This window comes from Artemia sp. Qi Xiang Cuo, chromosome 18 (genome assembly GCF_049724085.1).
Source record: "Artemia sp. Qi Xiang Cuo chromosome 18, ASM4972408v1, whole genome shotgun sequence".
In the NCBI taxonomy this organism is placed as follows: Eukaryota; Metazoa; Arthropoda; class Branchiopoda; order Anostraca; family Artemiidae; genus Artemia; species Artemia sp. Qi Xiang Cuo.
This window is the reverse complement of record NC_142811.1, coordinates 41913837-41925984: the sequence shown is the minus strand read 5'-3', so window position 1 is coordinate 41925984 and position 12148 is coordinate 41913837. Positions and strand designations below refer to the sequence as shown.

General features: G+C 34.9%; 1 protein-coding gene across 2 annotated transcripts in view; it reads right to left on the bottom strand.

Annotated features, from left to right (window-relative positions):
* LOC148941510 (discoidin domain-containing receptor 2-like) overlaps nt 1–12148 on the bottom strand; it is a 215233-nt gene that overhangs the window by 119043 nt on the left and 84042 nt on the right. For both annotated transcript variants that reach the window (XM_089104526.1, XM_089104528.1), the window contains exon 8: nt 7729–7936. In XM_089104526.1, coding sequence (XP_088960652.1) covers nt 7729–7936 — 208 coding nt within the window. The remainder of the gene's footprint in view (nt 1–7728; nt 7937–12148) is intronic.

The following is a 12148-nucleotide window of genomic DNA, read 5'->3' as shown; positions in this document are numbered from 1 at the left end:
ACCGTGGAAAGTGCCCTTTCCGTCAATCGTACTCATATCAAGATCTGCATTAACGGACAAAAAAAAATACACACAAAAAAAATATCATGGTTATCACTTAGTTTTTTTTCGCCAAAAATAGCGAAATTTTGCTATTTTTTTTTACTAAAAATGGATTTTTTACTTTTATTTGACGTTTATAAGAAAAGCTAACGTCAGAAACGGCTTCAGCTCTCAATTCTGATACAGATAGACGTAGGCTATCAACCACTCATTTCGTGACAGTTCATTTTTTCATGAAAAATAAAAATTAATGTGACAAAAATAAGGAAAAAAAATTCGCAACGGTTTAGAGATGGAGATTTTGGATATGTTGTTCAGCGCTTTTTTCTGATCTGGATAATGAAGAAAGCATTACTTTATCAATTTGTTCCTGGTTCGGGCATTTTTTTTTCCCCGTATTATTACTGTACTAGTAGCCTAAGACTTTTGATCTTCTACATAACTGAAGCCACAACAACCTCTACAATAGGATTTTCTTATCGATAAATACATTACATATTTTTTTTTTTTAATACATTGAAGTACTGCATATAAATGAAAAAGAAAAATAGGTACTTGCGCATTATAGCTAAACCAGCGCTATAGACTGTACAAGGAAACCAGACACGAAACCCGTCAAATGGCTATTTGCAAGAGATAAATGGATTGCAAAGTGTGGTTTCTCATTGAGTTTACAATATTTAAACGATTTTTATTTGGGGTTTAGGGGGGGGGGTACCTAGGTTAGGTTACGTATTTAGTATATGCTATACTTTACCCCCGCCCCCCCCCTAATGTGCAAATATATAGTCCAAATTTGTTTCTAAACTATTAAATTTCCATCCTATTTTATTTCATTAGCAATTAACAAAACTTAACTTCCTTCGTGTATAGCGCTCATTTAGTTATAATGCACAAGTACCGAAAAATATTACCATTGAAAATTGCTGAAAACTAAGTTCCTAGCAGTATTTGCCACCCCACAGAAATTTCATGGCGGGGCTGATGATGACCTGTCTTGCCCTTTTCACCTCTGCGCTGGTAGATATGGGAATCTGACAGATTAGCCGTAAAGAGAAAAATTTCAATTAATTCCTACTCCCCCTTCCTCTCTCAACATTTATCTGAAGCCTCATGAAGAGTAAGCAGTTTGTCCATTAAAATGTCCTTTTCAGGAATCTATCCAATCCCCAACTAAACAATGAATCACACCCCCTCATTATAGCTGATACGCAATTACATATCACCAAACGTAGCATAACTTCATTAAAAATAAAGCGAATCAACTTAGTTGAATCCAGTACTACCACCGCCTGGCATTACCTCTTTTGCAACTGGAAAGCCGAAAATATAGTTATTGATACTTTTAAATCAATTAGCTTCTCAGGATTTTAAATTGATTCCAAATTCGTCTTCTTCGGGGAAAGTCGTATTTTGGTGCCGTAAAACATCTAAACTGTCACCCAACCACCACTGCTGTTTTGGCGTCTGGTCCCCTCCTGTAAAATTTTCTGCCGTCACCCTTGAATTCCGTTACGGCAACGTGCTTATTTCTGCCATTAGGGACTGAAAAATAACAATTTTGACGAAAATAAAACAAAATGTCATCGAGTGAAAAGGTCGAGCTAGCCAATCAATTTAAAACTATCTAAAAGCTATTTACAGAATCTTTCAGTGCACTTCTAAATCGGATGTATTGTCAAATTCTTTTTACTATCGGAGAAAAAATCACTAAATAGGGTGTAGCACAGGCATACTGCAGATTGCGACCCTGGAGGGGTCGGAGGTCTTATCATTTGTTTTGAAATGTGCATGCTAAGTTTGATACTCTCTATTGTTGCCGAATTGTACGGATTAAATTTTTTTTAAGACAACCTTTATTTTTCTTTCAGAAAATCCCTTTAGGGGAAATTGATCAATAGATAGATCTCAGTCAATTCTCACTTGTCCCGCTTTGTGTAGGCAGCCCCTTTTTTCATTACAATATGAAGAACAAATATAAATTGCAGGAGTGTGTCCAGGAGGGACTAAGAAATTGAAACACCCTCTTTTTCGTTTCTCGTTTTCTGAAAAAAGAGTACTAAATACTACAGAAAACTGTGTAATCTAATAATAATTTTGTATGCTTTGGTTGATGCAACTTTAAAGTTTTTTTTTCACTCGACATATTTTTGTGAATGTAGTTAAGTCACTTCCCTACATAAAAAAATAATTTTGGGTCCTGACATTCTCTCCCCATAGATCAATGATTTCAAGTAATCCCTAGACTAATTGTAATTATATATTATATAATTTTCTAGTTGCTAGGAATAGTTTGAATTTAAAACTGCACCTTGATGCACATCAAAAGAATTAGCTTATTATGCTAATTCCAAACATATAATGTTCACAAAGGTTAATGTTACTCATTAAAGGTTACGAGCCTGAGAAAATTTGTCTCTAAAGCCATTAAAAGTCAAAGAAAACATCCTCTAAAAGTCAAAAAGACTTAATGAAAATCACAGCATCAGATTTAGTGGATCAGAAAATCCTACTGTAGAGGTTCCAAGCTCCTATCTACAAAAATGGGGAATTTCGTATTTTTTGCCAGAAGAAAGATTACGGATGCGTTTTTATTTGTTTTTCCCCCCAGGGGTGATAGTATCGAACCACTGGTCCTAGAAAATCACAAGAGGGCTCATTTGAACGGAAATTAAAAGTTCTAGGGTCCTTTTAAGTGACCAAAAATTAAAGGGGAACTAAACCCCTCTACACACTTTTTCCTAAAAGTCATCTGATCAAAATTTTGAGATAATCATTTTGTTCAGTATAGTTGAAAGGTACAATAACTATGTCTTTGGAAATGACATTACCCCCAAAACCACCGAAGAAAGGGCCACAAGTTATGAAAATTACCCTTTGTTACATATAGTATTTGTTATTGGGAAGGATAAAGACATTCTGGCGATTTTCTGAGGCTGGATTTTCTACGGGAAGAATGTCCCATTGAGATAGAAGTTTCCGATGGTGAACTTTACAGGGGAAATTTTACACGGGGGGATTTTCCACAAACCGTATATGAAATTCGTTTTATTTGTCTTACTTTCTCGTTGGCGACCCTATTTTACATGTGGAGATCCTTCGGAGGAATTGTCCGGCGGACGTTTTAGCGGAGATTGAATTCTCTGGGGGATTTTTGCGTGAGGGGGGAGGTCTCCCACGGGAAAAATTCTCCATGGGGGAATTATCACCAGGGGAAATTCTCCATGGGGGAATTCTCTGCGGAGGAGACTTTCCACTAAGGTAGGGGCTTTCCTCAATGACCTTAAAAAGTATCAGAAATTAAATAAAAACAACTCCTTCTTCAAATGAAAGTATACTAAGGAGTATTTTTTCGGCGGAATCGTAAGTAAGAAATTTCCTGGGAGGAATTCGCAACGAGGAAGGAATTGCCCGGGGGTAGTTTCCTGGTGGAAAATTGTTCGTGGTAGGGATTTTTCGTGGGGGGTTCAAAGAACGAAGGGCAGATTTCCTTGGATTATTTGAAAAACGATAAGAAATTGAAAAAAAAAAAAAAGTTTTTCCTACTGAAAGTAACGAGCAGCGGTAAGACTTAAAATGAACGGAAATTATCCCGTATATGAGGGAGGCTACCTCAATAACCCACTTTTTAGGCAAAAGTTCGACCCTTTGTCTCAATTATTTAAGCACATTTCTTGAAACACAAGAACCATGTAGTTAGAATCAGAGCCTTTTTAAAAAGTTCCTAAAAAACTTTAGCGTAAAGAGAGGGTATTGAGGATGGGGCAGATCCCCCCTCATATATGGAATAATTTCCGTTCGTTTTAAGGTTTAATGTTGCTCCTTACTTTCAGTAGAAAAACTTATTTTATTTTATTGAATCCTCCAGAAGACTGACACATAATGCAAACAATACTTGCTATCAGACATCAGACTTTCGATATACGAATAACTGACAGAATGATCTTCGTGATTTAGTTAGCAGTGTCCTGCAATACGAGACAAGAGTACAGACTGAATACAGACTGACTTGATGTAAACCTTGTCTCCCTTTTATTTACGTGTCTTAATTCTCCTGCCCACTAAACATGCATATATCTGGTTTCATGGCTTTTAGAGAAATCCTGAGATATTTAAACTTTCAAGCATTTAAAAACTTAAATTAAGGTGAAAAGATTATAGGAAATAATTCAAAGATTTAAATTAACTTGACATCACAAAAGCATTAAACCCGGCTGTATTTACTAGAACTTGTGCAAAATGTTGCTTTCAAAGGGACAATAATATGTCACACTAAATGTCTATCAAAGATGTTTATTCAAGATCCAAATACCAAACACCAGTTGTTAGTACCTAAAGCAATTTGTTCCTATTGTTATGAAAATTTAGTTGAAATATAAATCTTTATTTGGAGACATGTCGACAACATTAGTCCTAAACAGCCGAATTTTCGACCGTGCAAATACAACAATGAGGATATCGAATCCACAGACATGGAAAACATTCCTAATCTTGATTTAACAATATGCATTAACAGACAAAGAGACAAATATGTAAGAAATATGGAGAGTAGAGCAGCCAGTTAAATAAGCTCTTAAGTCCAGGAGAGTGTCTACATTCTGGTTGCTCTTATAAGCAGTGGCGTAATTTCATCAAAATCCCGGGGGGGGGCAAAGTTAGAGCCAATTCTCCCAAATCAAGTGAAAAAGGAAACAATGAGCCATATAGTACCATAAGGGCAAATATATACTAAAGAAAACTGACCTGTTTCTCTGGATGCTTGAATTATGCAGGCTTATCTTAGTATTGACAACGTTTTTTGCAGAAACTAAATTTCAGCTGGGGCAGGGGGCAAACTGGGGTAAAATGGGGCGGGGTAAAATGAGTTCTGGAAGGAGCAGTTGCCCCCCTGCCCCATAGAAAATTACTCCCCTGCCTATAAGATTTTGTACAATTTCGTATATTTTCAAAACTCAGAGAAAATACAAAAAAGAAACGAGACTTGAAAAGACAGAAAACATTAAAAATGCTTTCCTTATCTCCATCTGCAAGTTCTTTATCGTTTTTTTCGTTTTTTTTTTGTTTTTTTTTAACAGTGTATTCCTGCTCTCATCCCCGAGAGTAGGGTTTACGGTCTGGCTGGCCGAAACACTAATGCTCTTTCAATATTGTCAGTATTTTTTTTTCTTTTTTTTGGAGGGACGGCAAAGATCCCTAGTCCAATTCCTTGTTTTCATTTTTTTCTGAGTTTTGAAAATAATAATAAAAAAAAACATTGAAAATTAAAGAAAGAGAAAAAAACAAAAAGTTAAGAACTAAAACAATGTGGAGTCAAAGGGATTAAAAAAGAATAACGTACATAAAACCCGATACAGACAGAGGAACTAGAGTGTCAAATCTAGATGGTAAATCTAGAGCGTTCCTTTTTCTATTTCTTTTTCTGGTTTGCGTGTTGGATAGCCATTTTGGTTTTATATATTTCATTCCTATCTTTCTAATACACTTCACTAATTTTTTTCTGCCAGCTCTTTCCGCGAAGGAGAAAACACGCTTACATCCCAATAAGTCGAGACCAAATATAACAGATATTTTGCATTCAATATTGGCGGTGCCATTCCTATCAAAGAGGCTCATTTCGATACGTCCAACAATACCTTTAATTAAACTCTATTTATGGAATAATCCTGAAAAATTTTATAAGCAAATTCTTATCACTCCATCGATTTTCTGAGCCAACCTCATTGTGAGTCAAAAAACGAAAAAAATTCTGTAGATCAGTGAGGTTGGCAGTGCTATTATATAAAAGTGCATGGATCTAAAGTAGGATAAAAAACGAACTAACCAAAGTGAAAAAGTATGACTGTTCATCTCAGTCTATACAATGTGACATAAATGACCAGGGGCGTCCAGAGACTCATTTTATTGGGGCGGGGGGGGGCGATCTTTGTAAATTTTACCGAACTGATACCTGATTTATGCCGAATTTTCAGCAGAAATCAAGAATTTTGCTAAATTTCGGGCAATTTTGCAAAATTTCTGCTGAAATTTTCGCCTTCACCGAAAATTTTACCGAATACCAAAACCATTGGAGGGGCGGCGCGCCCCTACCCACCCCCTCGGGACGCCCCTGTAAATGACACTGATATTTTGGTCAGAAAATTGACATGTTCAAAAACTAGTAGGAGTGGGGCCTTGGCCAGGGCAAAGTCTGCTTTTGCATAGTTCTCACTTACATTGTTACACTTCAGTTGAGCAAAAGGAAAAAAGAAAGAGAAAGGTCATAAAAATTGTATTCTACAAATCTTTCAGTCAAAAAGAAGTTATGCAAATTTTATAGCTGTGGTTCATTTGTGCTTGATAAATGAATATCTAGCGGCTTTGTTCTATATAGGACTAGAACATGTAATTGTGTTTCAACAATATTTTTTAATGAAAATTACTCGCACCAACACAGAACACATAAAAAGTAATAGTGGCAATAAACAAGTAAATTCCTGACAAAAAAATTCTATTTTCCTTCCAGCGATCCACTGATTGGATACTAAATTTTTGTGTCATTTGCTAGACCCAAGTCATTTCCATTGTTACGAGTTAATGTTTCGAGTTAATCATTTTTTGATACAATTTTTTTTTCAATTTCCCTTGCGGGTAGTTTTGTTGCATGATTCAAGCTGTTTAGTAGCGTAATTAAATAATATTCTTCTTCCTGAAGCTAGTTTTGGCCGTTCATAAACAACAGAAATTGGTTTCTTATTGACTTGATTGATTTTCAAGCATAGAATCCTGATTTTTTTCCCTATCAAAATAAGACCGAATGATTCTTGGAGAGACTAAAAAAAGGTATAAGTGATGATAAAGCATGATTTTTTTACAATCTGCATTTATTAGGATGTTGTTGCCAAGCTTTTACGAAAAAGTAAATAAAAAAGAAAATAATTAGAATTTAATGATAGAAGGGGGAATCAAAAAAGGAAAAAACAATTCTTTTATTAATGGTACAACAAATATGTATATGAATAAGAGCGGATCCTTACATAATAATAATATACCCAGCACCGTATCCTTACATAAATTTGGTTTATTGCACCGTATCTATAAGTAAGAGCGTATTTTTATATAATACTAATATGTTTTCATTGTAAAAACTAACACAGTTTTTACTGAAAACCTAAGGCTTGGCTAAGTTATTATTATTAAGTGTAACTTTCGATGAAAATAATATAGTATCACATACGAAAGAACATTAAATGAATGGCCAAGTTAGCATTAGAAAAATAACACAAACCTAAGTAGGTTTCGGGGCAAAGAAATTCAAAAGCATTCATTAAAAGTAGCTTAAACTAGACGAAAAAAAGGGGAGCAAGAATAACAATTGAGGAGCCCAGTAACAAATGGCACCTAAATGTTCGCTATCTTCCTGTGTCAGGGTTGCCACCACGGTCAGTTCCTAAAGTGCTAAAATTGCCTAAATTTGTGTGCTACGCAACAATTTTCGGTGCCATAGTCCAAAAATTTTTAACATGGTCCGTTTAGTGCCTCATCGATATAGAAATACTTGGTAATATGTGTCACAATTATAATTATTTATTATAACCTATTGTAATATATTATAATCCGTGTGTATGCTAGAATCGCTTCAAACACTTTGATGACTTAAAGACCTTCCACGGATTATGAATCGTTTCCCAATAAAATAAATAGGATTACCTGATTTGAATGTGACCTCACTTATAAGAATCCATTTTGCTGCAAAAAATAATCTGAGTTTGACAAACTTTCCAAAACGATGGTGCAGTTTTAGGCTTATGTTCTTAGGTGTCTCAAAGATCCTATCTTCCTCCGGCTTGAGAATAATTGCTTCTCCTAAATATAGCTTTCCATCTATGCTGAATGAAGCTTGCAATTCACTGAAGACCTGGAATATCATTGTCTTCTCCTTTTATTTCATACGACTTTTCTTTTCAGATTAAATAAAAAAAAAGTTTTCTAAACTGAAAGTAAGGAGCGACATTAAAACTTATAACGAATAGAAATTATTCCTTATATGAAAGAGGCTGTCCCCTCCTCAACGCCTCGCTCTTTACGCTAAAGTTCTTTATTATTTTAAGAAATAGAGTTGTGAGAAAAAGCCAACCTTAGCGTAAAGACCGAGGCGGTGAGGAGGGGATAGCCCCTTTCATATATGGAAAAGTTTCTATTCGTTTTAAGTTTTAATTTTTTAGTTAATGTAGCTTTCATTTTAGCTCACCGTCATTGACTAAGTAAACAAAATTTGCATAAAATTTTACTTTTCTTTTGCTAAATGGCTGTATCTAAATTTGGTTCTGCCGTAATTTACAAATTAACTTATGTAACGAACTTCTATATTCGTATATTTTTCAAATGGCAAAAAATACAAAGCTGCAGATTTTTGCAGATATGAGCTTGAAACCTATCTAATAGGGTTTTCTGATACGCTGAATCTAACAGTGTGATTTTCATTAAAATTCTTTCACTTGCAGGGGATGTTTCCCCCTCTAAAAAAAATCAGGTAAATTTTCTCAGGCTCGTAGCCTTTGATGAATAATACTAAACTTAATACAAGTTATATATTTAGAATCAGCATTATAAGCCCATTCTTTTGATACATTTATTGACACCAAAATTCCTTTTTTAAAAGTTTTGATTACTATTGAGCCGTATCGCTGGTTATTTTTTATTGTTTTGTTTATTACGTATATGTTATTACGTATATGAGGGGGTTCTCCCCTTAATCAATACCACGCTCTTTACGTTAAAAGTTTAAAAAAATTTAATTCACAAACCCCTGAATCACAAATGCCGTTTAATTAGAATAGATAGCTCTTTTGAAAGAACTAAAAAAAAAACTGTAGCGTAAAGAGCGAGGTATTGACTTTGGGGAGAACCCCCTCATATACGTAATAATTTCTGTTCGTTTTAAGTTCTAAAGTTGCTTCTTACTTTCAGTTGAAAAAACTTGTTTTTTTTTATTTAATTTCTGATCGTTTTTTAAATAAGGCTTGGAAATCCGGCACCCCCTTCATAGAAATGTCCCTTACCCCACAGAAACATCCTCCACAGAAAGATTATCCCGAGTAACCCCCTCCTCCAGCCCGCCCCCCCCCAGAAAAAAATCCTTCCTGAAAATGTCTGTATACTTCCCAATAACCAATACGATATCTAAACAACTGGCAAATTTAATAAATTGCAGCCCTTCCCCCGGAATCTTTGGGGAATTATGTCATCCTGAAAGACATATCTATTAGATTTTTGACTATGTTGAACAAAATAGACATCTCGAAATTCTGATTAGCTGATTTTGAGGAAAAAATAAGCGTGGAAGGGGGTGTAGTTGCCCTCCATTTTTTTGCTCACTTAAAAAGGGCACTAGAACTTTTTATTTCCGTTCCAATAAGCCCTCCCACGATATTCTAGGACCACTGGGTCAATACGATTACCCTTGGGGAAAAGAAGAAGAAAAAAAATAAAATAAACACATCCGTGATCTTTCTTCTGGTAAAAAATGAAAAAATCCACATTTTTGTAGATGGGAACTTGTAACATCTACAGTAGGATTCTCTGATACGCTGAATATGACGATGCGATTTACATTAAGGTTCTATAACTTTTCGGGGGTGTTTTTCTTTTTTTTCGAAAATCAGCCAAATTTTCTCAGGCGCGTAACTTTTTATGGGTAAGATTAAAATTGATGAAACTTATATATTTGAAATCAGAATTAAAATCTGATTCTTTTGATGTATCTAACGATGTATGTAACGAGTGACTTGACTCAGTAGTAACCGAGACTCTAAAAACTGAATTTTGCTTTTTATGTGGATTCCAAATATATAAGATTCATTAAGTTCAATGTTATCCATCAGAAGTTATAAGCCTGAAAAAGTTTGCCTTATTTTCGAAAAGCGGGGAAACGTCCCCCAAAAGACATGGACTCTTATTGAAAATCGCACTATCAGATTAAGCGTATCATAGAACATTCTTAGAGGTTTCAAGTTCCCATCTGCAAAAATGTGGAATTCATATTTTGTTTTTTGTCTTTTTTCAGAAGAAAAATCATGGATGCGTGTTTATTTGTTTTGTTTTTTTTTTCTTCTCAGTGGCGATCACTGTAGAGAGAACATATACCCCATAAGAAACATAAGCGAAATTAGATTTTTTTATGGGTAGCACGCGTGTGGCACCGGCTTTCACAGCCTGGAGGACAGAAAAAGATATTAAACGAATAGAGCGCCTAGGGGATAAGGAAGAATGTAATACATTGAAGAGATAAAAAAGAAAAAGGAAAATAATTGGTCTGGCTGTAATAATGCAAAAGAAAAAGATAACATTGTTTTGAGAATGGAAAGAAAACAAAGAATGAATTTATAAGATAATCAAGGTACAAATAAGTTTTGTTTGAACAATGCCATAACGTGATGACATTTGATTAGGAGATTTGGCGCTTTGCATTGATATTTCAGTTCCATAATTATGTCATATTAAAGCTATATAATTAAGCTAAAGCAAACTATGCAAGCAAGGCCATTGGTGGATCTAGTGAGGGGCCAAACCCCCTCCCTCTGGCCCAAAACATGCCCTGGACAAAATAAGGTTTGATTAGAAAATGAAAAAAAACATGGTAACTAGAATGATTAAATTATTTTAAATAATCTTAACACAATTCTGGAAATTCCAAATTTTATACTAAACTTGCAAGCAACCCGAAACTGGAAAGACGAAACTGGAAACTGGAATGAAAAAAATCGTGAGGGCTAAACTTAATGAGTCATAAAAAAATGCTTTCTGATGAGAAGTTTAATGTGATTTGCAAGCTCGTGGCAGAATATTAACAACAATAATAACAACGGTAAATATGTACCAAATCATATTATTGAGTTTCAAATAAAGTGAATATACCATTCAATGCCTTTTTTATGCTGATTATAAATATAACAACCATTTCAATCGGAAATGAATTTCAGCCCCCCCCCCTATATATGTCAATTCGGGATATATATTTGCACATATGGGAGTGGGGGTTAGGTTAGGTTAGCTGGGGGGGGGAATCATTTCCGATAGAAATGATTATTATATTATAATCAGCATAAAAAAAGGCATCGAATGGTGTATTCACTTTATTCATAACTCAATAATATGATTTGGTATATTTACCATAACAACAAGCATTACTTTATATTCTTCTTATAATACAAGTGCAATTTTTCAGATGTCCTTCAGTTTTCTGAAAACCCATCAAAAATTCTAAGACAATAGTTCTTAACAGACATTTGGTATTTTCTTATATAGAGTTATTCCGCAAGTTATTAGAAGAAAAACAAAGGTTCTACATCAAGCATCAAAGGACATTTTTATGACCCAAAAAAAAGAGCATAATAGAGGAAAAAGAAGAAGTTTCCTTACCAAGAAGAAAAAAGTTTTGACTCTCTGTGGCACAACTTCACTATCTAAAACCACAGATTATTGTGAAACCTAATAGATAATCTGTGCTAAAACTAGATTGCCCCTTTGTGGTAAAACATTTTCTGGAAAATTTCAAATAGTCCTGCCACTTTATGGATCCCTCGCCCACTATTTATGAAATTCCGGCTATTTCCCTGTTGCAGTGTGAATTAGAAGTTATCACTAGAAATGTCCGTACTTGCTAAAACTTAAGCCAAACCCATCTTTTAGAAATCCTGGATAGACCACTCAGTTAAGTCATACCTGTGAGATGGGACAGTAGCGAGCGAACCCCTTCGCCGGCTCATCCCGCATTTTTCTGCTTTCACAATCATGAAAAATACAAAATCACGCCGCTATTCAAAGTTGCTTGAGCTAATGAGAAGTGTACATTGGCTCGTTTACACAGAGAAAATAGGGTGAGCTTTTATACGCGTCGAAACTGCTATAGACAAATATTTTTCAGGATGAACTTACTGTATAAATTTCTCTACAGTGGTGGTGATCGTATCGAACCAATAGTCCTAGAAGATCGGAAAAGGCCTAATTTAAAAGGAAATTAAAAGTTCTAATGCCCTTTTTAAGTGACCAAAAAGATTGGAGGGCAACTAGCCCTCCTCCCACGCCCTTTTTTCACCCTAGATTGGCCAACCAACATTTAAGATAGCCA